At 39.8% G+C, this 26,283-nt stretch overlaps 2 protein-coding genes and 1 long non-coding RNA gene across 3 annotated transcripts; 2 read left to right on the top strand and 1 right to left on the bottom strand.

Annotated features, from left to right (window-relative positions):
* Window positions 1–215: 215 nt before the first annotated feature.
* On the top strand, window positions 216–1,878 carry LOC148933463 (uncharacterized). Its single transcript, XR_016134420.1, has 2 exons — window positions 216–904; window positions 1,617–1,878. It is a non-coding gene; the product is annotated as an uncharacterized LOC148933463 (long non-coding RNA).
* A 10,185-nt stretch (window positions 1,879–12,063) lies between these two features.
* LOC148933462 (uncharacterized) lies at window positions 12,064–12,978 on the bottom strand. The gene has a single exon (XM_089060236.1). The coding sequence runs from the start codon at window positions 12,976–12,978 to the stop codon at window positions 12,064–12,066; it is 915 nt and encodes a 304-aa protein (XP_088916362.1).
* Window positions 12,979–23,032: 10,054 nt separating this feature from the next.
* LOC125224322 (caffeoylshikimate esterase-like) lies at window positions 23,033–25,155 on the top strand. Its single transcript, XM_048127706.2, has 8 exons — window positions 23,033–23,135; window positions 23,208–23,240; window positions 23,331–23,457; window positions 23,666–23,812; window positions 23,929–24,059; window positions 24,276–24,413; window positions 24,494–24,592; window positions 24,688–25,155. Exons 1-8 carry the CDS (start codon window positions 23,133–23,135, stop codon window positions 24,946–24,948), a joined length of 939 nt encoding a protein of 312 aa, XP_047983663.2. The 5' UTR covers window positions 23,033–23,132; the 3' UTR covers window positions 24,949–25,155.
* Window positions 25,156–26,283: the final 1,128 nt, after the last annotated feature.

The raw sequence follows: 26,283 nt of genomic DNA, 5'->3' as shown, positions 1-26,283 counted from the left end.
GGTCCTATGTTTGAGGATGACGAGTATGCAATGGCTTGAAACGATTTTGACAAGGGATTGATGGCTGAAATTCAAACTGTTGGGGTATATTTTTCAATTTTTTGAAAGTGGGGGGGGTCGATTTTGGGAGTAATATTTGGATGGGGTAAATTTCGAAAATAAGGGATACTTGGCGGGGGGGGGAGAATTTGCAAAGTGAGAAGGATTGGGATAGACAACCCTAGCCGCCCCATTCTCCCCCAATTTCTAACGCTAGCCGCCTCATTTTCTCTGTAATTCTCCAATTCCTAACTCCTGCCACTACACCGTCGGAATCGGCTGCCTGAATCATCCTCCGTCGCCGGCCTCCAATCCCCCAAAAAATTATTTTTACCTTTTGTCCAATTTTTTGAGATAGAGATCGAAGCCTTGGTTGTGTTCGCCGGATGTGCACCGCCTGTGGGAGTGCCGGCGTTGGAAACAATTCCGCCGGCGTTGGGTTGTCCTGGTGAGGGAGTCGCGGCTGTGAGGTTGTTTCTGAGGCTACCCGCTGCACCTTCGGCTTAGGAAGCCCGGTCACCTCCTGCCGCTGCAACTGCAGCTCGTCCACCACCCCCGCCGCTGCCGTTACACCTCTGATTTTGGTGTGAATGTTTCATTTCTTGCCACCATTCTGGGTAGCCATGGAGGTGAAAGCATGTTTCTTGGGTATGCCTTTTCCCTCCACAATGTGAGTAGCTTAACTTGCTCTTATCTTCTTCATGTTTTCTGTTCGGCGGGAATCGGGTTGTCTGCAAAGGGTTTGTCCGGTTTCGGTGGATAACTCCATGGCCGGTAGCGATTCCAGATTGGTCAGGCTCGGGTTTGAGAACCTTCTCGTTGACAGCTTCTCTTCTCACCATTCCATATGCTTTACGAACGGACGGTAAAGGATCTGTGTTTAGGATTTCCTGTCAGATCTTGTCGTATTTGTCGTCTAACGCCCATATGAATTGGTAGAGTCTGTCTCTGTGTATGTTTGTTGTACTTGTCGATGCTCTTGGGGCTTTCCATGCGATTGGGATCTCTTGCATCAATTGAGATCCATAAGTCCTGGAATTTATTCCAGAGTGATTCCAAGCTCATATCGCCTTGCTTTATTGCCATTGCCTGCCTGTGTAGATCATGTACCTGAAATGGGTCAGCTCCACTTCCATATGTGATTGTCAAACCTTCCCATAGATCTCTGGCAGTTTTGTATTGCGATACTTCATTCCTCAAACTGGATTCAAGATTGCTAATGATCCAGTTGAAACAACAGTGATCCCGTTTTTGCCATTTTGCGTAGCCGGGATCGTCGGTGGGAGGTGGTTCTGATCCTCCAGCAATGTGAGAAATCAGCCCCTCGTTCCATCAGATTTATCCAAAGGGGATAATTGTCCCCATTGAGTTTGTCTTCTAGGCGAATATCACCCAAAGACTTCAGGTGTTGTTGTGGCTGTTTTGGAGGGCTTTCTGCCTTGTTTCCGGATTTGTTCATGAATTTCATGAATTCGGCAAATTGTGCCACAAAATCTGTCATGGTTTCAGTTAAGATTGGTTTGGTATTTTTTGTGTCAGAATCTGACATATTTGGTATTTTTGTGTTGGTTTTGTAGGATAAATGAAGGAAAGGCCGAGAAGGGTATGGGACTATGATGACATTGCTCTGAGTCCCCAAACTAAAATTTCCTGCTCTGATACCATCTTAAAGATGGTAATCGAGAGAGGTAGAGAAAGATTGGATAGACATTCGGAAAGATAAAGTGTATAGAGGAATATTTCTTATGTTTTTCTTATATCAATGATATGTTCATCACCCTTATTTATAGGGATGTTTGAGACTCTTCAACTACAACAATAAAGAAGCTTGGAACTTTACATTCTAGGAACTCTTCAAACAATTAATGTACCCTAGGAACTCCACTATAATAAATAGTGGGTGGCTATTTATTTCTTCACTTTCCAACAAAAAGTTATTTCAGTCTTTTTACGGAAAATACAATCAACGTACCATTTCAAGATCGATCAAGTACAAACAAGTCAGATTAATCAGACCTAATTAATTAATTGGCACAAAAATTATATACCAAAAACATTAGCTCAAAAAAGTCTAAAGTGAAATGTTTGATTAATTTGGTGTTATTTTTGTTTGACAGCTTTATTTGAGACAGATGCATATCTATATGGGTTAGGACTTAGGATGGTCCTTGACTCCTTGTGTACACATTAATGGAGTATACAATCTTCACAACTTTAAAATTTGGTTAGTATTTCTGTAACACCCCACTTTTCGAATCCTTATTTTTGAACTATAAAATTTTTTGCATTTAATACTTTTAATGTCGTGAAGTATGTGGATTAAATGATGAGTGAATTAATTGCATGATTCTTTGTGACCTACTGTTGATTATATGACGTGGTTGTTGAATAGTCAATATTGTTGAAAATGTGACGTGGAGGTGGAATAATCAAAATGGTTGAAATTGTGACGTGACTGTGGGAATATTTGATGCGGGGTGAAATATATTGTCGTGAATTATTTTCTAAGGGTGAGTGAGATTGAATAGGTTCATCCATAATTATTCCACCCATTTTATTGGAATTTTCGACCACTATGATTTATTGGAGAGGAATCCTATTTTCTTGGATTTAATTAATTACTTGGGATATTTATTCAATTAAATCCAAAACCTAATTATTCTTTATTTCTCCATGAGAAAAATTGATCCCCATGTTATTTCCAAGGAAATTTCGAAAATCTCCTATTTATGAAGAGGAGGAATTATTTATTATATTATTTGATCCCTTATTATTCCCTCCCATGAATAAATTCAAATATCCTAGCATATCTTACCATATCTAGGGAGATCTTGTCAAATCCTATTTTAATTAGAATTTGAATTTAATTCCTTGTGGGAGAGCAAGATAAAAACGCCACTTCCTTATTTTATTGGGAAAATTATTATTTTATTCTGCTCTGTGATATCTCTTGCTCCGTGAAAATCTAAATAAATCCTACGCATAAATTAAAGGCATTAATCGCCTATTCCTATTTAATAGTGGAATTTATTTTTTTATTCTACTCCGTGATATTTTATTCTACTCTGTGATATTCCAAATAAATTCCAAATTAATTCATATGCTGATTAAACAGCGTAGAATTCGAAACCCCCTTATTTCTCCCCAGATTTCACGCCAACTCCCTCCCCACCATATATTCTCAAATCTTTGATTTATTTAATTAAAGATTATAAATTGCACTCTATAAATACATGGGAGAAAAACCTAACCCTAAACACTAATCACACGTCTCTCTCTCTAAACTCACGCCTCCACTCTCTCTCAATTTTTCTTCTATTTTTCTCCAAGAATTCTTCACCTTTTGAGAAGAATTAACGTTGAAGCCTCATGAATTATTGAAGAATCAAGATTTTACTTTGTTTCTACTGATCGTTTCTATCAAGAAGAGGTATTTTGACCTATCTTTCTTATCTATCTGATTAATCGGTGTTCTTGAACCCTCATGCATATAGATCGAGTGAAAAGGGGAAACCAATTAATGAATGAGATGCATGTGTGTGTGTGGACCGACATGTGTGTGTGTGTGTGTGTCGGTGTGTGTGTTTGTGTGTGCGTATGATGTATGATAGATCTGGAGTTGTAGTATGAATAAATTGATATGGAGAGCATGTCTTGATTGTGACTGTTAATATAAAACAAATCGATGGGAAAAGGGAAACGTTGGGAACATGCATGATTTCGAGTCATTGATTGAGACTGATTTGTGATACACCTTAATTTAATGGTGATAACTTGTGCTCAAAGCGTGATAGCAAAGGGAAGAAAGTACTTGAGATCTAAGCAGTTGAGGTGGGTTTTATTCTCCTAAACTCTTTTATATTGAAAAGCATGATTACGGTGTTATAAGGGTGGTTTAAAATGTTATGTCATGCATGTGATTGTTTTAATGATATTTTTTCGATGCCTAGTTTGTGAGTTCGCTCCATTAGGCTATAGGGCTATGTTATCTGATGTCTAGTTTGTGAGTTCGCTCCATCAGGCTATAGGACTATATAAACGAATTCCGGTCTGAGTAGGGCCGCAAACCCTATCAGGCTAGTGTCCATGGTTGGGATCGGGAGCCGTCCTTGCTAGACGGTCGGTCTCGTGGGCGAATAGTGTGGCCATACTTTCGTCGCACTATGGAAATGTTGTGATTGTTGGATTATTGAGAAAATGGGGGAGATTGTTTGACTGGCAAATCTATGAAATTATTTTGTGATACTCGACGATATTCTAAATGCAAAACTCGAGTTCACTATGGTAAGGATGGCATATCTATTAAAATGTTTTGGCATGAGTCCACTGGGTATTTCAAAATACTCAGCCCTGCATGTGTTTTCCCTATGTGCAGGCTGAGCTGGCGACGAGCAGTTGGTGGTGTTGAGTAATTTGATAAAAATACTATGGTTGTCTTGAAACTCTGAGTGTCGTTGTGTCTTCACACATGACTTCACTCTTCTCTTGGATGCTTCCGCTGAAACATGTGTTACTTATTGTTGGTTGATCTTGAAACTATATTAATTTCCGTTTAGAACTTAGAGGCATGATATGTTTTCGGATTTCGTTAAACCCTTGTCATTTTGATCATTTATGATTACAGTTGTTATCCATTAGATTTAAATACCAAAGCGTTGCTCTGACTTTTCTTGATATTAACCTCATTGAATGTTGGTCAAACTCTTTTATGAAACCCTAGACCTTGTCTTTGCTTGCATTTAAGCCCTTTTAGGTCGCGATCGCCCGCATTTATTGAACCCTAGAAGGGCGGTCGTGACAGTTTGGTATCAGAGCCTCAGTTCTTTCCGCTCTAGACCCAAGAGTCTTGTCGAGTCAAAATCTACTCTTGTGTAAATTGGCTAAGTGATAAACATCGAAGGCTCAACACCACAACTCGTCCCGCTCAACCACGAAGAAGGAGGTAAAGGGTATTTGGTAAATTGGGAATTGTTTTTTTGCGGAATTTTAGAGATTGCGATGGGAATCATTGCGCTTGTGAAAAAGAAAATATTGTTTTCGAGAAATTGAGATATATATGACATTATTGAAAAATATTGCTCGGAGTGTGAAATGATATCTATATATATACATGGATATTGAAGTACGGTTGTGAACTCGTATTGCTTGATGTTGAAATTGTTATTACATGTTCGAACCGCGAAATCTACTTAAAGAACATACATGTTGCTTCCATGAACGATAAAATTTTTGTGCCTATGTGGTTGAAATTGCATGATTATGAAACGGTGAAATACAAAGTATGAATGCGTGTGTAGTTGCAATTTTGTGATCTGTGATACTATCAGACAAGAACTCCATGATTTATGAAATCCGATTCCATATATGATGGATTGATTGATTGTTACTATTTACATAATTTAATATACTATGCGTGTTATGCCATGGGACACCAAATGGGGTATGTGGATAAACATGTTTAATTACGCAACATATGAATGACGTTTTATGTGGTGATAATTCATGATCGATGAAGTACGAGGTATCATCTAGAATACGCTATGAAAGTGAAAATGTGAAATTCTTTGAACTTTGGTGCAAACGTAGAAGCCATATGAAGCTTGAATAGCATTTAAGTAATGATCGAATATACGTTGAAGTATGAGACTTTAAGCTATGCTTGAAAATATAGAGTGCCTAAGAGGTAGGCTAGACTGAACGTGCTAGAACTCAGTGGTAAGTTGACAACTGCAATATCACTTTCCTGAGTGATAGAATAAACGAAAATATATATTCGAACTATGGTGTATCCTTGCAATGGCAAGATCGTACCTATGATCTAATAAAATTTATGCAGTCTTGCATGCATAACATGACAAAGCGGCGATGCGGCACAAATATGACAAAGCGGCGATGCGGCACAAATACGACAAATCTTATGACACTCTAAGACCACGGGGATAATTGTAATGCTTTATGAAAATGACGATATGACATGTCAAGAACTCTTTGAAGATACGACCATCGAACCGGTTATTGGTTGTAACGACACAAAGAATCTCAACTTGGAATCCATAGTTTCTTAGATTGATCTTACCATGTTACGGTTTGCGAAATATGAAAGAGGGAGTGCGACCTTAATAGCTAGAACGAACGATTTTAATCAACAGTACTTAATTGGATTCTAAGAAGATCTTTTTCGGACTTTTCGAATATCTATGAGCTCTTGTCTATTCAACACCTTATTTTGACTCATACTTTGTAAGTAATTGTAACGACCCGCCCTTCTAGGGAATAATAAATACGGCGATCGTTAACTAGGCGGACTTAAATGCAACAAAGATCATAGGCTAGGGTATCATTTAAAGGGATTTGACCAAAGTATTTAATGAACTATTCAAGCTACAAAACAACGGCTTAATCAAGAAAATCAATGATGAATAGATATCATAATTTATGCTCCAAAAGACAAGGGTTTAATATAATCCAAAACGCATCATGTCTCAATATTCTAAACCAAAAGGAATAAGTTCAACTCAACCAAAAAAATAATAAGTTTCATTTTTCAGCGGAAGCAACCAAGAGAAGGGTGAAGTTATGTATGAAGACACAACTACACTCGGAGTTTCAAAACGATCATATTATTCAATTTACTTGCTCAACACCGCCAACCGCCCGTCGCCGCTCAACCTGCACATAGGGAAAACACATGCAAGGCTGAGTACTATAAACATACTCAGTGGACTTATGCCGAAAACAGTTTTATAATAGTAGTTATCATGTCATTTTCAAGTGTCCATCGGGGTTTTATCTTTAGAAATGCCCGAGGCACCAAAATATTCCTTTTATCCAAAATCACGGTCGCGCAACCATTTTTCACATCGACGTTTACCATATCCTTATTCTACATGACAAGGAATGCGACCGCAATCCAGGTCACTAGACCGGCCAACCCGTACGCTGGCACACGGTCTAACATTGGTGTACACTAACCCAAGTAGAGTTTGCGGCTCTACAAGGATCCGAATTCGATTAAATCAATAGTGGCATAGCCACAAGGGATAGGCACGACAAAACAAATCATAGCATGATAACACAGATCTCATTCTCATCAATACAGATTTAGGACGATGTCCTTATTTTAAAAGAAAAGCCCACCTCGACGATTTAGATCACAAGTAATCTCTTCCCCGTAGTATCACGCCGAGAGCGCGAGTTATCACCTTTAAATTATGTGTATCACAAATCAGTTTCAAACATTGATTCGAAAATCATGCATGTTGAAGAGTCACGTAAAGTCAGCGAGGTTTGTTTGAAATTAAATCTCCCGATCCAGAGAATCCACTAGACACAGGGTCTAGGAACTCAGAGAATCCTTGGGTAACCTGTCGTTGGGCACACAATCACTTCCTTCGCCCTTCAAAACCCTCAACCCGCTATAGCTAAAAATATTAGTACATGGAAGCAGGGATCGAATCCACAGAGACAGATGTGTAAGTAAACATGCTCAAAGACCTGGAAGCTATTTTTGGCTGCTGCCACGCAATTTTCGGGGTTGAGCTTTAATTCCTAGACTGAGTAAATATAATATTCTATTCTAACAGCTAGATCTAGGCAGGGACATGCATGATGACTGATAGTAATTGAAATGACTACTTGACTGGGTAAACGACTTCCTGAGCTAGCCTAGACAGACGAAAAGTGAAACGTGGGGACCATTTCCTAAAACGGCATAGTACGACGGAAAAAGCTGCAGATTAACTAACTAAAGGACTAACTAATAGCGACATCATCTTCTCTTACTTTTATCACGAAACAACCGGTGAAAAACAGAGCAAACAAGATCGAAACACATATTTTCGTAACTGCGATACGTGAAAGACGTTATGCACATTTCCGAGACTTGGCAGTAGCGCCACTCGATAGGCTACGGGTCCTAGTTCATCAAGATTTTCATAAGGTCCGATAAAACGCGGTTTCAACTTTCCTTTAACACCAAAATGCGTTATCCCTTTCGACGGGGACACTTCGAGGAAAACTTTATCGCCGGCTTAAAATTGTAAGTCGGTCCGTCGGACGTCAGCGTATGACTTTTGTCTATCCTGGGCTTCCTTCATTCTCACACGAATTTGTCGAACAATTTCCATCATCTCTTCGACTGCATCGGGTCTGAGTACCCTTCGCTCGCCAACTTCATCCCAGTAGAGCGATGATCTACACTTTCTTCCGTATAGTGTTTCATACGGAGCCATGTTGATCGTTGCTTGGAAAGTGTTGTTGTAAGCAAATTCAATCAGCAGTTGTAAGGATTCCCAACTTCCACCGCGGTCGAGTACCACGACTCTCAACATATCCTCGAGGGTTTGGATCGTCCTCTCGGATTGCCCAGCGGACTGCGGGTGAAACGCCGTGCTAAAATTTAATCGCGTTCCAAGCTCGCGTTGTAGACTAATCCAAAATTTTGAAGTGAACTTCGAGTCACGATCGGACGTAATTGTCACTGGGACTCCATGCAATCGCACAATCTCATTTATGTAAATCTGCGCCAGCTTGCTCGATCCATGGGTTATAGGAATCGGTATGAAGTGCGCACACTTGGTAAGTCGGTCTATAATCACCCAAATTGCGGTGTTCCCATTAAAGGTCTTTGGCAAGGCCGTCACGAAATCCATGGCGATGTGCTCCCATTTCCACTCGGGTATCTCTAGTGGTTGTAACTTTCTATGCGGTCGTTGATGTAAGGCCTTCCTGTTGGCAGGCTAAGCAACGCTCCACAAATGCCGTGATATCCCTCTTCATGCCATTCCACCAAAAGGACTTCTTCAAGTCTTGATACATATTCGTGCTTCCAGGGTGAGCAGTGTATGGATTCTCATGAGCTTCACTCATGATCTCGTTCTTGAGTTCCTCGTCATTGGGCACGCACAGTCTCCCTTCAAAGACGAGGGCTTGGTCGGACTCCTCACTAAAATTTTCGGATTCACCGGTTCTCACTTCAATTCGGATTTCCTCCAATTTCGCATCCATCTGTTGCACTGCAACGATTCTCGGTTTCAGATCTGGTTCAACCACTAAGGTGGCAATTCATCCTTCCACTGTTTTGGATGCCCTTACCACTTCTAATCGCAATTTACTAAATTCTCGTATCAAACTTTCCTCTTCTGTTAGAAAAGTAGCTAGTTGCGAATGGTCTCTACGGCTCAAAGCATCTGCCACTACATTTGCTTTGCCAGGGTGGTAGTTGATGCCACAATCTTAGTCCTTTACTAGTTCGTGCCATCTTCGTTGTCGCATGTTCAAATCCTTCTGCTCGAAGAAATACTTCAAGCTGTTGTAGTCCGTAAAGATTTCACATCTAACTCCGTAGAGATGATGCCTCCAAATCTTTAGGGCATGTACTACTGCTGCTAACTCCAAATCGTGGGTTGGGTAGTTCAACTCGTGTGGTTTTAATTGTCGTGACGCGTAGGTGATCACTTTGTTGTTTTGCATCAACACGCATCCTAGTCCAACCTTCGAAGCGTCGGTGTAGACTACGTAGTTCACTCCCGGCTCTGGCACGAATAACACTGGTGCGGTGGTCAATTTCTCCTTCAAAAGTTGAAAAGTCGCTTCATATTCCGTGGTCCAATTTACTTTGACTCCTTTCTTGAGCTGTTGGGTCATTGGTCTCGCTATCTTGGAGAATCCTTCAATGAACCTTCGGTAGTATCCTGCCAATCCCAGGAAACTCCAAATCTCGTTCGGTGTCGAAGGTGACTTCCATTGTTGTACTGCCTCAACCTTGGCGGGGTCCACTTGGATTCCTTCTGCCGACACAATGTGTCCTAGAAAGTTCACTTCCTTCAGCCAGAATTCACACTTGCTGAATTTGGCGTACAGCTTCTCGGTCCTCAATGTCTCCAACGTGATTCGTAGGTGCTCCTCATGCTCCTTCTCGTTCTTCGAGTAGACTAGAACATCATCTATGAATACTAAGACGAATTTATCCAAGTATGGGTGGAATACCCGCTTCATCAAGTCCATGGATACCGTTGGGGCATTCGTTAGATCGAACGGCATCACAACGAACTCGTAGTGTCCATATCTCGTACGAAACGCAGTCTTCGGTATGTCCTCCCTTCGAACTCATAGTTGATGATATCCGGACCTCATGATACGATCATGGAAGCCGTGCGTCAAGGATTTCAACTACAGTTGGATTCAACTGGAAATCGTCCTATTGAGATGACATCCGAAAGCTATGAAACTACCACCATTGTCTTCGTCTTGGAAACAGCTTCGCGTGGGTATCTTGCACATCCCAATCGGAGTCCGAATGAGGGAGTTATGGCGGTTTTACGGAAGTCGCGCAGAGAAGGCCGGGAGCTTCGGGAAAAACGCCCGACCGGGCGTTTCGCTTGTGAAAATCGCCCGGGGACAGGGAAAACTCCCGGGCCGGGCATTTTGGCATGTGAAAAACGGCCGACCGGGCGATTATGCCAATTTTTTAGATTTTGTGGGCCAACTTTCTATTTTTGGACCCATAGTATAAATACCTCTTGATGTCATTTCTTTTCCAGAGGTTTTTGCTGAATTAAAGTTTCTACCCTAAAGAGTTTCCTCTTTGAGGATTGTATCCAATTCCTTCCTTGAAGGTTTCTTGTTTCCATCTTTGATTAATTCAAGTAGAGGTATGCATCAATGGAGTGTATCCATTGAGTAGTGGAGCCACGGGGTGATAGAGCTAATGAAAGTTGCCTAGGGTTGTCTCCATCTTTTTGGTTAAGGTCCTATGGTTGTAGCTCTCTTATCTCATCTTTATACACATGCTTTCCATTCCTAATCTTTCATCCATTCTTGTTTAGATTCAATTTTTGTTGGTTGGATCTTTATTATCTTGTGTCTTGTGTTGATAAATTGAAAATCAATCTCACAAAAATAGTTAGATCAAGCATCATTAAATGGGTAATCCTTGGGAAATGGATCATAAAATACATGGATCCATATCACCTCAAGTCCATCTTTGAAAACACGCCTGCTCCTCGAAGTTGATCGAACAAGTCATCTATCCTCGACAGTGGATACTTGTTCTTGAGAGTCAATTTGTTCAACTCTCTATAGTCGATACACATTCTCATCGACTCATCCTTCTTTTTCACGAAAAGTACTGGTGCGCCCCACGGCGAGACACTAGGCCTAACTAAACCTAGGTCCATGAGCTCTTGGAGTTGTATCTTGAGTTCCTCCAACTCTTTAGGCGCGCCATTCGATATGGTGCTTTGGATACAGGTGCGGCTCCCGGCTCGAGGTCGATTGTGAACTCCAATTGTCGATCTGGCGGCGGTCCAGGTAACACTTCGGGAAAAACGTCTGGAAATTCTTGCACGACAGCGACATCTTCCATCTTCTTTTCCTCCTTCTCCTCTCCATGGAGAGGATGAGATAGGCAGTTCGCCCTTTTTTCATCATTGCGGTAGCCTGAAGCGCGGATATTATAGCGGTTCACCGGTTCATCAAGATTCAATGGTATACGGTAGGTTTCTTCCCCGGAGCTTGTAGAGATATCTGCCTCTCCTTACAACGAATCGTCGCAAAGTTTGTAGTCATCCAGTCCATTCCCAAGATTATATCGATATCCTCCATTTTCATGACTCGCAGGTTGTGAGCAACTATCTTAAGTTCTCCCATAACAATTTCAACGTTCGAACATGTTCTAGATATTTCTATCATTCCTCCTATTGGTGAGGTCACCATCATTCTATGTTCAGATTTTCTAACAAGCAAGCTCAAAGTGTGCACACATATTTAAGATATATATGAATATGATGCGCCCGTGTCAAACAACACAACAATGGGGGTGTCAAGGATTTTGCCCATACCTGTCAGATTTCCTTTCTCACGTTCATCTCGCTCAATCTTCGGTTTCTTTTGCTCCAACGCGTACGCTCTAGCTTGAGGAGGAAGTCTTGGGCGGTGAGGTTGTTGCTGCCGCGACGGTGGGTTGCGATTTCCTCTCGATTCATTCTGAGGTGCCCTTGATTGCTGACGGGATCCTTGATCGTTCTACCTTGATCCCGATCCTACCTTATTACTTGGACACTCCCTAGAGAAGTGGACATTTCCTCCGCAGGTATAGCACTTGACAATGTTCTGATATCGGCATTCTCCGAAATGGTACTTAGAGCACACATTGCACTGCGGTGCCCTGGGTCGGTAGTCTCCTCTCTTGCTAGACGTATGTTGCCCTCCTCCATGCTGGGATCGGTGTTGATTCGACTGGTACCGTTTTCCGTCGTAGGAAGTCCTAGAATCATCCCACTTCCTTTTCTCTCGGGAGTGGTGTGATGGAGGTAAAGACGATGTGGTGTTCTCCTTAGCTTTCTCTTTAGGCATTGCTGCCTCAATATCCAGTGCGAGTGCTAATGCTTCAGAGTAGGGGAGTCTCCCTCGACTAGCCAACGATATTCTTATCTCGGGCCTTAGTCCCTCACGGAACTTGTCAGACAGCTTCTCGTCAGTATCGACTTGATCAGGGGCGTACCGGGTCATGCTATTGAGCGCTCGATCGTACTCAGTCACAGTCATGCGTCCTTGGGTCAGATTGTGGAACTCGGATGCCTTTGTCTTTCGGTAGCTCTTTGGCACATACTTGTTGTATATTTCAGTCTTAAAACCTTCCCATGCCATCGCCTCTACTTGGTCTCGTGGCATGGTCTTCATTCTAATATCCCACCAAAAGTCAGCTGCCTCAGTTAGTTGGTGGGTCACACAACTCATTCGTTCTCGATCATTGCATCCCAAAATCGCGAAGATGCGTTCTAGTGCTCGTATCCACGATTCGGCCTTGGCCGGTTCTCCCAGTCCGTTAAACATAGGTGGTTTCTGCTCTAAAAATAACTTCACAATTTCCCGATCGACCGGAAGCGGTGGGCATGGAGGCGGCGGAATGGGTTGTGACACGCTGTCCTCATCCTCCATCTTAGGAGTTAGTTCTCGGTTGCGTCTTGGCGGCATTCTAATTTAGCATTATACGGGTTATTAACAAGGTCTAGCAACAGTCATGTGGTATAGTTGATAAACAAGGTTCATGGGTCAATCGTATCAAAATTTAAATGGTGGAATGTTCTCGTATCACAAGATATCAAAGGTGGATAGCAAAAGAGCAGTGTCAAGGTGTTATCATATCGAGGATCAGTTGCATCATAGGATAGCAAAAGGATCATTGCTCATTTAGCAAAAAGGGACTTGTACGAAAATGTCACGAAGACAACTGTACTACAAAGTAGCGAAGTATAAGGCGCAATAAGGCATTTGGAAGACAGTTGTGCGATAGGATGGCATCATGCGACGGTATGATGAAGTACCGATAGAAAATTTCACAATGGTATGGAAAGACATTATGAAAGTCCATTGCATCATAAGATAGTAAAAAGTGGAAAAATCTCCCCATGGAATATTAATCAAAATGTTGCCTCAAAGAGGTCTTAGAATCAAACGCAGATGGTAAAAGAGTAGCAAAAATAAAAGGTAGAAAGTCAAGCAAATCAATCGAAAAACATGGGGGAAACAAAACAAAGTATTCCACGACTATTATCCTAGTTGATTAAGTTCATGTCCTCTTCGGTCGTCCTCATTGACATTTTCCATGCCCAACTCATGCCCTTCGTCGTAGGGTTCCTCATCCTCGTCCATTCCTCCAGCGTGTGGGGGTGGAGGGGTTATCGCACGCATCTCTTCCAAATTCCCATGTATGATCAACGGGTTAGACATACGAGTCCTAAGCCTTGGTTTACTAGGGACACGATCAACATGCGGCTCCTTATCACGATGATATATCCATCGACGGGCTTGACTCGGCGGATACTTGTGCGGTGGGGGCCTAAGCGGTGGTCCATCCCTCGCGGCGGCCATGGCCGGAAGCAGCACTCCCAACAGGCCAATCATATCGCCTCGAGGCTCGTACTCGGGCGGACTGAACCATGTAAATGGTAACGCAGCTTGGGCAGCCCATTCGCTCCAAGGAGACGGCAGGCTGTGGATAAGTCTCGAGATCCCCGCGTGATGGGTAGCTCTTCCATACGCGTATGCATCCATCCAGTGGTTGTAGAAATCGGTGACATAGGTCAGGAGAAAAGACTTTCCATCCCATTCAAATTCTTGTTAGGTTTCTACAGGGAAAACCTTGTTCTTTGCATAACGGTTTCGCATCGGTGCGTAATACCGGTTGAGCTTCTACAAAAGGAAACCTCAGCATCAGCACAAGGGTCGAAGAAAATTCAATAGTGTATGCGGTTTCAAATGATGTTGAGAGTACGATGGATATATATATATATATATGTGTGTGTGTGTGTGTGTGTGTGTGTCGAACGATGGAGGTGTGCAGATATTATCATATCATGAATAAATGGAATTTCATTTCCGAGGCAAATGGTTCGTATGTTTTCCTGTTTCAATGATTCGCAATTCATTCTCATAAGTCGCTTGCCTCGCATTCGGCGTTTCGTGCTTCCACGTTCGATATTATCACAAAATTTTCATTCACAACACGATTTACAACTATGTATAGTAGCATGCTCATGTTCGTTCTCATAGATGTCGTTCATCATACAATCAAGCAATCACAATCATATAGAATCTCATTCATTCAACTCATAGAAGTCTTAACACCTTTTCACTTGCATAACAGCATTCATCATTTTTGGCATAGTCGAAAGTAGCAATTTCACATTCATGTATATTCATCATTTCATACTCCAAAAAAATTTCAAAAACATCACATTCACTTCCCTTCATTGCAATTTCCAACATCTCATAATTCAAATCAATATTCAAGAGATACATGTTACCTCATTCTTCGTGGTTGGGCGGAGACGAGTCGTGGTGTTGAGCCTTCAATGATTATCACTTAATCAATTTACACATTTTTAGACTTTAATTCAATAAGACTCTTGGGTCCAGAGCGGAAAGAACTTAGGCTCTGGTACCATCTGTAACGACCCGCCCTTCTAGGGTATAATAAATACAGCGATCGTTAACTAGGCGGACTTAAATGCAACAAAGATTATAGGCTAGGGTTTCATTTAAAGGGATTTGACCAAGGTATTTAATGAACTATTCAAGCAACAAAACAACGGCTTAATCAAGAAAACCAATGATGAATAGATATCATAATTTATGCTCCAAAAGACAAGGGTTTAATATAATCAAAAACGCATATCATGTCTCAATATTCTAAACCAAAAGGAATAAGTTCAACTCAACCAAAAAAATAATAAGTTTCATGTTTCAGCGGAAGCAACCAAGAGAAGGGTGAAGCTATATATGAAGACACAACTACACTCGGAGTTTCAAAACGATCATATTATTCAATTTACTTGCTCAACACCGCCAACCGCTCGTCGCCGCTCAACCTGCGCATAGGGAAAACACATGCAGGGCTGAGTACTATAAATATACTCAGTGGACTTATGCCGAAAACAGTTTTATCATAATAGTAGTTATCATGCCATTTTCAAGTGTCCATCGAGGTTTTATCTTTAGAAATGCCCGAGGCACCAAAATATTCCTTTTATTCAAAATCACGGTCGCGCAACCATTTTTCACATCGACGTTTACCATATCCTTATTCTACATGACAAGGAATGCGGCCGCAATCCAGGTCACTAGACCGGCCAACCTGTACGCTGGCACGCGGTCTAACATTGGTTTACACTAACCCAAGTAGAGTTTGCGGCTCTACAAGGATCCGAATTCGATTAAATCAATAGTGGCATAGCCACAAGGGATAGGCACGACAAAACAAATCATAGCATGATAACACAGATCTCATTCTCATCAATACAGATTTAGGACGATGTCCTTATTTTAAAAGAAAAGCCCACCTCGACTACTTAGATCACAAGTAATCTCTTCCCCTTAGTATCACGCCGAGAGCGCGAGTTATCACCTTTAAATTATGTGTATCACAAATCAGTTTCAAACATTGATTCGAAAATCATGCATGTTGAAGAGTCACGTAAAGTCAGCGAGGTTTGTTTGAAATTAAATCTCCCGATCCAGAGAATCCACTAGACACAGGGTTTAGGAACTCAGAGAATCCTTGGGTAACCTGTCGTTGGACACACAATCACTTCCTTCGCCCTTCAAAACCCTCAACCCGCTATAGCTAAAAAGATTAGTACATGGAAGCAGGGATCGAATCCACAGAGACAGATGTGTAAGTAAACATGCTCAAAGACCTGGAAGCTATTTTTGGCTGCTGCCACGCAATTTTCGGGGTTGAGCTTTAATTCCTAGACTGAGTAAATATAATATTCTATTCTAACAGCTAGATCTAGGAAGGGACATGCATGATGACTGATAGTAATTGAAATGACTACTTGACTGGGTAAACGACTTCCTGAGCTAGCCTAGACAGACGAAAAGTGAAATGTGGGGACCATTTCCTAAAACGGCATAGTACGACGGAAAAAGCTGCAGATTAACTAACTAAAGGACTAACTAACAGCGACATCATCTTCTCTTACTTTTATCACGAAACAACCGGTGAAAAACAGAGCAAACAAGATCGAAACAGTGTGAACAAAATTAAACCGATTGACTCAAAGAACCACTGAAACTAACATAGATCCATGACTACCAGACGAGGCAAGCAAGTAAATAGAATTCAAAACATCATAATCATGCAAATGCGACAGATCTATACGTCGGATGCTTCATCCACTCCGGATCCAAGCCATCCACAACAATCAAACACCATTTCCATCTCCGATCTTCACAGATTCAACTAGATTCAACCGATCAACCACAATCTCCAAGCAATTCAAATTCCAAACTCAAATCAACCAACAATATCCACCAAAGCAAACAAATAAAAGGACAATATCATAACTGAAAAAAAAAATAGAAATCTCCATAGTAAAATACGAAGTATCCAACAAGGGAATAACAAAACACAACCGAGCTTCGAACAGCGAAGACTCGGGGAAATACGAAATGTAAACTGAAAGCAAATAACGATTGTATCTTCGCCTCCATAGAGACGGTGTTACACCACAACTAGATCCGAAACGTGAACTCCCCAGAATGATTCCCCTCAAGTGTGTGTAGAGAGAAGTGGAAAAAGCTAAGCTAAGAGCCGAAGTGGAAAAAGAGATCTCTTCATGTTGATCGCGTGCTCTTATTTATAGTAGGTAGAGCTTCTAGACTGTTCTTGTGATTCCCATTTTGCCCTCCAATTAGATGCTCCTTAGTCTAGTAACTCTTCCTTCTTCCGCTCACGTTTCCCGCCAGCTTCTTCTTCCAGGCAATCTTCGTCTTCTTCCTGGGGCTGGCGATTTCTCTACACACCTGGCTTATAAAACCTTGTTAGACCCAGGAAATCACAAAATTCATCCCTATAACCAATGCATGAAATTAGTCTTATCACATGTTCCCAACGTTTCCCTTTTCCCATCAATTCGTATTAATATCACCATTCAAAATCAAGACATGATTATCATATCACTTTTTATTCGCACTACAACTCCAGATCTATCATCAAAACATGTCACGCATGAGTGTTTTACAACACATATCACACTCACACACACAACACACGCGCACGCACACCGAGGCATGCACACACACACGCACGCACAAACGATCCACACACACACACATAAACACCTCATTCATCAATTGGTTTTTCCTTTTCACTCGATCTATATGCATGAGGGTTCAAGAACACCGATTAATTGGTTAGATGAGAAAAGATTGATATAAAAATACCTTTTCCTGATAGAACAAACGGTAGAACAAAGTAATAGCCTTGATTCTTCAACAATTCTCGAGTTTCAACTTCAATTCTTTGTAAAGAATGAAGAGATCTTGAATAAATAGAAAACAAGTTGAAGATGGAGTGGAGGAAGTGGGACACGTCATTTTGAAAGAGAGAGGGGCGATTTTTTTTAATTCTAGGTTTAGGGTTTCTCTCTTATTTATAGAGTGCAAGATATAATATCTTTAATTAATTAAATTAAAGATTTGGGAAGATAAGAGGGAGAGAGTTGGCGTGATATTAGAGAGAAATAAGGGGGAATTCGAATTTCATGCTATTTAATTAGCATTTGATTAAATTTGGGTATTTCACGGAGTAGAATAAAATATCACGGAGCAGAATAAAATAATAAATCCTCCCAAATAAATATGGAGTAGGCGATTTGTATGCCTAGGATTTAAATTCAAATCCTAATTTAAATAGGATATGGCAAGATCTCTTTAGATATGGTAAGATATGCTAGAATATTTATATTTATTCATGGGAGAGAATAAATAAGGGATCAAATAATATAATAAACAATTCCTTCTTCCCTTAATAAGGGGATTTTCGAAATATCCCTAGGAATAAGGTGGGTTTCGAAAATTCCATGGAGGAATTAGAGAATATTTGAACTTTGGATTTAATTTGGATAATTATCCCAAGCGAATAATTAAATCCAAGAAAAATAAGATTCCTTCTCCAATAATAATAGGGGTCAAAAATTCCAATAATATGTGTAGGATATTTATGAATTATATTACCCCGCATCGAATATTCACACAATCATTTCACAAAATCAGGCATTTTTACTTCCACCTCATATTCTCAACACATTGACCTTTCAACGGCCAAGTCATTTTTTCCACATTTTTTACTATTCAATCGATCTCAACTCCAAATCGCAATTAGGTCACAAAGAAATCACTCAATTAAATCACTCATCAATTAATCCACATACTCCATAGCATTAAAAGCATTTAATGCAAAAATTTTATAACCCACAAATTAGGGTTCGAAAAAGTGGGGCGTTACAGTAATGCCCATTATTTCTTTTCCTACATCGAGTCTTGATTCACTTCCAGTTCTTGGAAATTGGGGTTTGCCCTTATAACTTTGGACATTTGGATTGATTGTAGTGTTCATTGAATCATCATTCATAAGTACAATATTTTGATTTTGTGAGCCTTCATCATTGAACTTTATTCCTAAAAGTTGCTTTTAATTATGTCCTTCATTATGACCACGTGTCCATGCATGTTTTCTATGGGATATTATTCTTCGAACTTTTATTCAACTTTCATTTGTAGCCATGTATATGGTAGGTCCTTTCTTATAGAAATGAAATTCTTTTGGCCCAGTCGCACTACATGTACCGTTCCCATATCAGAATTTTTCTTTCTCCACAACGAAGTTAAGGCCTACATTTTGTACTTTCCCTTAACAGATTAAATCCACTTGATTCTTTTCAAAAGTTTCCTTGACGTCTACTGTCTTTCACAGACTTATGAACCTATTGATGTGATTTTACTATTCCATATCATCAGTGGCGGCCGTCCGCCGGGCGTCGGACCGGCGTGCCCAACGTCCGTGGTGGACGTCCGCCATTGGGCGACGAAGGGGGGAAGACAGACGTCCCGTGCAGACACGGGAGTTCCACGGCATTCATGCGACATCCGTCGCGAAGGCTACGGGACGTCCGCCGCTGTGTCATGCGGACGGACGTCCCGGGCGGACGTCCGATAATTTTGTTTTGTTTTGTTTTTTTTTCAAACTCTATATATACGGCTCGTTAAACTTCATTTCATTCGCACCACTTGTGTTAACAAGTTTCTCTCTCTCTAAGTTTCTTACAATGGCAAGTGGAAGTGGAAGTGGTAGTGGTGCGGGTGGTAGCGGTGCTCCAGATTGGAGCTAGATCGTTAGGGATAAGCTGCATGCCGTTACGTCTAGGGAGATAAATCGGGCGTTACAGGCGGCCATGCAGCAGCAGCGACAGCCGGCGGTACCTCGGCCCATCCATCATCGAACTCAAATACCTAGGGACCGCATCGCTGCACACCATCGGTTGTACGTGGATTACTTTGCACCAGAGCCATGGTGGTGATGGTGTCGGTCCAAGCCACGGTGTGGCCACCCCCAGTGGATGTATGGGGGTACCCCATGAAAGGACCGAGCAGGTGCATGCGTTTGGTGACATGCGCCAACGACAAGCCCATATTCGACTCCAGAACGATTTAATTGAAGAGCTATGGTTGCGTCGGGGTCATCGTTAGGGATGTTCGTGATTGTAATTTGATGAAGTTTTTTTATTGTTTTTTTTTTTTATCTAATGAAATTATTTTGCATTTTGTTTAATTCTGCATTGTGGCTGAAATTTTAATACCGTATATTGTTTATTAATTCCGTAAATTGTTTAATTTGGTGAATTTGTGAAAAAAAATTTTGCGAGAAGTCCGCGCGGGAAGGCTATGGGATGTCCGCCACTGTGCAGGGAAGGCTATGGGAAGTCCTTATGACGTGGCAGGAGGTGTTTTTGGGAAGTCCGTCGGGAAGGCTATGGGAAGTCCGCACCCACTGGGGATGCTCTTATGATTTCGTTGAACTATGATCATCACAGTCTAGTAACTGCCTACGTTTCTAAATCCTCATGAAACTGATCATTTCTGGCTTTGACATATTTGAACCATCATTCGTTAATGTCTGGACCTTTCAAATGTGGTCGTACAACTGAAAAATATCTTGTTTGGTAGCCTATTGTGGGAACTGAGATTTAATTCGATTCCATTCTATATCCATGAACTATCTTATGATCTTTCAAGCTCTGTTGGGATGTCCCAAACCAATTGTTGCAAGTTAGTGTTGAGATTCAAAACAAAAGTCGAGCTGAAATTTGAAATTCTTGTTTCCTTGAGTGATTTTGGAACTCTTCCAATTTAAAGACGTTTTAACGGTGTTGTTATAATTTGAAATCGGTCCATATCCAAGTAAGACTGTTAAATTAATTCTCAAATTCTTGATACAAGACTCTCACAAAGGATGCAGCCTTGGGCTTTTCCGAAAAACACGAGGAGTTGTATATTTTTGCATCTACGCTTAGTTTGTAGCAAGCGGCCAAAGAATCAAATGTTATACCATACCTGGATATTACTCATGGAGAAAACACAATACTGAGAAAAAGTTGTGTACCTCAAATGATCTCGTTATGTGGCTTAAGATTTATATACGTGGTTGATCAAAGGATACGCGGATAACAAATGAGAGTCGGTGTATGTAAGATCGTCGCATAAGATCATCACTATTCGATAGATTATGATTTTACGAACGAAGGTCGTCGACAAGAGGAAATAATCCATCAAGTGGCGAAAATGAATTAACTCAAACTGAAAAACAATCGAAAGAAGAAACGCGTGCAAGCATCCTCACCTCCTCCACCTAAGCCAAAATAGCGCATTGAACAGTTGTTCTAGAGCAAAATCCTCCTATTTTCGATGGGATAGGAGAAATGGCAAAGGCCGAGACTTGGATACGCGCATTGAATAGCATCTTTGATTTCATGAAGTGCACTGATGAAGAGTGATTGATTTGTGTAACCTAGCAACTCACGAATGTGACCGACTTTTGGTGGGAAACCAAGGAAAAGACCATGACCCTTGACCAAGTGGATGTGATGACATGGAAGGACATCAAGGCGGAGAATATGACTGCACACTCTATGCCATGGTTTGGTACACACAGATCTAGGGTTCAGTCCAACTTCTTTGTTGGATTCATGTGTGATTGGAGGCTTCTTCGAGGGTTCTTGTGTTGCGAAGCAGTGTTCTGAGATATTGGTGTTAGATCCTTGTGAACTGAGGTGATCTCTGTGTTGTAGCAGTTGGAGTATCCCTAAGGTTAGGGTTTGGTTACTTCGCAGTGCTCCCTTGAGACTAGTTGGTGAAGATTAAGGAGGTCCTTGGCCTTGTGAAGTCGTTGTGCAGGGTTCCCCAATCAGTAGAGGCTTGGATTCCAGATCCGGTTAAGGATCTGAAGATAGCTAGGGTTTCTGATTAGGGTTCATAAATGTAATAGATACTTAGTCAGCTTACTTGTAATCTTGTAATAGATTGTTGTGTACTTGGCTTGTATTTACTGAGATTAACCATCTCAGAGCTCAATCAATAAAAGAGGTCCCGATAATTAGTGAATATCGAATGATCCTATCCCTACACTAGTCTTGAAAAATGAAAGCCCAACAAATCTTGTTCAAAATTCGATAAATTAATACTGAGTAGACTACACCATAAATAGAATATGTATTCCATGCATTATTCATATTTTTGCATAATACAAAGTATATGAAAAGTTCTGCGTTCACTATATTGTCATCGTTAAAGTTTTGTCCATGTCTCTTCTAGTTCATCGGAGCTCGTATTGTCTCGATGAATATGCAACAAACGAGACGAACATGGTTTATCTTTGGAGACACTTCTCCTAATCAAAAGCATTATCGGGGCGTATAACCTAATCGTACGGAAAGAGACCTCGTCGGCTCGACTATTATTACATATTTTTGTTTTAGTTTCTTTGTATTTTTCAATTAAAATATTATATTTCCGTTTATTCTTTCTCCTCTCATAAAATGGAATGTGAGTTACTTAAATACTATTTATACGTCGTCATCACTCATTAACATAGAAAATCCTAAATCATTCATGAATTTTTTTTGAAAAAACGAATAATAAAAAATAATATTTATATATACGTCGTCATCACCCAACCTCGAGAAAGATACAATATAATTACATACAATAATTTATGCACAGTGCAATTCACGCTACTGAAATAAGATACTTTGTGTAGCTTATGTTTGAAATTTTTACTATGCAAACATTATATTCTTTCATTCCAAAAATGCAAATTAAAAAGAAGGTAACGCGCTGATCAGAAATCTTGAATTATTTTTCCAGAAAAGAAAGTGAGTAAATAGCGAAAACCATCAATGAGTTCCTATATTTAATAAATATATATCCCAAACGATGGAACCTAAAATTCTGTTGTGATACAAAATTTTCGAAATTTAATTATACAGCACATCACATTAAAATAAGACGAGACATGTACCGTATTAGGCACTTATATAATTAATACTCTATAAATAAAAACAGTGGGATTATTAATTGAAAAGGATATGTAACCTAGTAGTCAAAACTAAAAGGATAGATAAGAGTTAGTCGTCGATTTAGACGCATCGTTTCCGCTCCATAAATATTCATATATAGTATTTCATCCAAATACAATATCCCCACATAGCAAATTCTATCAATTTTCTGCTGCTTTTTTTGCTTGCATACAAATGGTACGTATACATTCCTACGCATTTTTTAAATCACATATCATTACTAAAACCTTTTTTTTTTTTTTTTTGCAGGATACCGAAAACAACAACGTCAAATACGATGAGGTAATTTATTAAACCTACTAAACAAGCGAAATTTTTGAAAACTCGATCCGCAAACTCATGAAATACTAATATGAATTAATTTTGATACAGAAATTCATAGTGAGTCCACGTGGAGTGAAGCTATTCAGCTGCCGATGGGGACCCACAGATACAGAGGCAAAAGCTCTGATTTTTCTCTGCCATGGCTACGGCATGGAGTGTAGCATCTCCATGAGAGGTAACTAAAAATCGAATATATAATCGTTTATAGGAGTATTTGTTTGTGTTGGAAATTAAACTGAATATAAAACATAAGTGTCGATAGAAATCACTATATAAGTTTAATGAGTCTGGTCTTCCTATAACCAATTGGTTTTAGAATGGAACCTATGAATTTCTATCGATTTAATTATTTAATTGATGGATTAATTGACTGATTGGAACAGGCTGTGCTGCTAGACTAGTGAAGGCGGGCTATGAAGTGCACGGGATTGACTGCGAGGGCCATGGGAAATCGTCCGGCCTGCTCGGGCTTATCACCAGCTTCGATGATCTCGTCGACGATCTCTCCGATCACTTCACCAATATATCCGGTCAGATTTTCTGACTTGTTATTATAGTAGTACTATCAATTGTGGTCCAATTAGTTTGACATTCAAAATTCAACCATTGGTTGTGAGTTGTGATGATTCAAATAATGCTGATGCAGAGAGGAAAGAGAATAGGAATAAGCTGAGGATATTAATGGGGGAATCAATGGGAGGGGCGATGGTCCTACGCTTGCATAGAAAAAAGCCTGCCTTTTGGGATGGTGCCATCCTTGTTGCTCCCATGTGTAAGGTCAAATATATTCTCTTCTATCATAATTCATAACCAAATTGTTAGACAAAATAATAATCAGAATTCAATTGTGAAGTTATTTTAATCATAGAGGTGACTATGACTAATTATCGCATAATTATCTATTTAGGATTGAGGTTTGGGATTCAATCTAATGAACCCAACATCATAAATATTTAATCTCGAGATATAATCTTGCAAATTGAACAACCACAGATTGCTGACGAGATAAAACCAAGCCCCGTGGTTATCACTATTGTGATCGCTTTGGCTCGCATCATCCCTACGTGGAAAGTTACTCCAACTCCAGATATAATTGACATTGCCTTTAGGGATCCACAAGTTAGACAAGATGTATTAACTATACTAATTGACATTTTATTTTAAATTTAATTGCTGATTAATTAAAACCAGCCTTCTATTAATGCTCACAGGTTAGGTCCAACCCTTACACATACAAAGGCCGACCTCGACTATTAACAAGCTGCCAACTCTATTCAGCTAGCATTGATTTGGAACAAAGGCTTGAAGAGGTTTGGCTTTGTCTCCTAAAGTATTTAATTTGTCTTTTTCAACTACAGTATTAATATAATTCAGAATTAATGAATTCTGATAAAATAAAATGTAGGTTTCGTTGCCGTTTATTGTTCTGCACGGGGAAGAAGATAAGGTGACGGATCCATCGGTGAGCAAAACACTACATGAAACTGCACGCGCAACGGACAAGACCATCAAGCTGTACCCGGGAATGTGGCACTCGTTGTCGTACGGTGAGCTCCCAGAAAATCTCGACATCGTATACTCCGACATCGTCAACTGGGTTGACCAAAGATTGAGAGGTAGATTGGAAGAGCAACTCAAATCTGCTAATGATAAAAATGCCTGCTAAATAAGGATCGATGATATTTTATGGAAGCTCTTATGTTAATGGTTTATCATGCTTTAAATAATTTGTTTTTTGTTTTTTCAACCTAAGTTATTACTACTATTCTTTAAATACAGCCTATCTTTTCCTCCATTGTATTGTATCCACTCTAAAGAGTGCAATTTACCGAGTGTTTGCAATTTATTGAATGTATTAGTGACTTTGTCAATATTTATTCATTTTTCAAGATTTTTGGTTGATATAGCGCTCGTGACTAGGCGACCACAACTATATATCCCTAAATAAAATTTGGATAGGAACAAAATAAATTATTGACATGCGATGTTTGAAGTCACTATTTATGTCAATGTACCGCAACATTAATAAATTGAAATATTGCTAGAGGCACAAAAAACAACTAGTACAATATACCAAACTAAAAAAAATATATGTGTTTTAAAATATTGCTACCTTTAAAAATAATACGTCATACAAAAAAGATCACATTTACATATTACTAATACTTATTTTTTATTTATAGTATTAATCATTATTCTATTTTTTAATTTTGATTATTTTATAAATAAATATATCAAATAATTTGTATTTTTATAAGTATAATTGATTTGCTCATTATGTTAGTTATTGTTAATCGACCCTTCAATTTTGACTATGTTAGAAACCAAAACGGTCAAATAATTATATCATATAAAATCTGTAAATTTTATTAAAACAATGCTATTGATATCATTTTGAAATTTAATTATAGATAGGCCAAATAATGGTATTATATAGCTTATGAATACTTCCCTCGTTCCACTCAAGATGTCCACAATATGTAGTGGCACGAGGTCTTAGGAGGAGTTATTAGGTTGAGTAAGTAGAGTGAAAAAAAAAAGTATAGAAGTTGAATATATTTAATGGGGAGAGAGGAGAGAGGAGAGAGAGATTTATTTTCAAATATAGAAAGCGAAAATTTCGAACAAGACAAACTAAAAAGAAAAAGTGGACATCTTGAGTGAGACGGATAGAGTAGCAGTTCTGACAATGTCACTGTTGCTTTAGCGACATTGTATGTTATGTTATGTTGGTTTAAGTCACTAGTCACTTATTTTTATTCTTTTTCTCTCGTAATTATCTTAATCTTTCGCTAATTTTGCACTGCATCACAGTTGCTTTCGAACACCGGAAAATTTCTAACAATTAGTATTCCCTCCTCCCCCCCCCAAATAAAAATTTGTGATAGTTTTCATAATACAAGAGATTGTCTTTTTCTTTCCGTATTCATTATGCTTATTACATGTAGAAGTAGAGCTCTTGCCTCTTGTATATATTTTCACTTGGCAAAATAATATCGGT

This window comes from Salvia hispanica, chromosome 1, assembly GCF_029641045.1.
Source record: "Salvia hispanica isolate PSC_SH4W2 chromosome 1, Shi_PSC_v1, whole genome shotgun sequence".
Lineage (NCBI taxonomy): Eukaryota > Viridiplantae > Streptophyta > Magnoliopsida > Lamiales > Lamiaceae > Salvia > Salvia hispanica.
Note: the sequence above shows the minus strand (reverse complement) of the source record. Positions and strands in the feature narration are given on the sequence as shown.

What these genes read in the sequence shown, in the direction of transcription:
- LOC148933462 (XM_089060236.1), bottom strand. Translation starts at nt 12,978, where the DNA reads ATGGAGGATGAGGACAGCGTGTCACAACCCATTCCGCCGCCTCCATGC.
- LOC125224322 (XM_048127706.2), top strand. An exon ending in GTGTAGCATCTCCATGAGAG is followed by an intron (nt 23,458 to 23,665) that starts GTAACTAAAAAT and finishes TGATTGGAACAG; the next exon opens with GCTGTGCTGCTAGACTAGTG. An exon ending in ATCCACAAGTTAGACAAGAT is followed by an intron (nt 24,414 to 24,493) that starts GTATTAACTATA and finishes TAATGCTCACAG; the next exon opens with GTTAGGTCCAACCCTTACAC.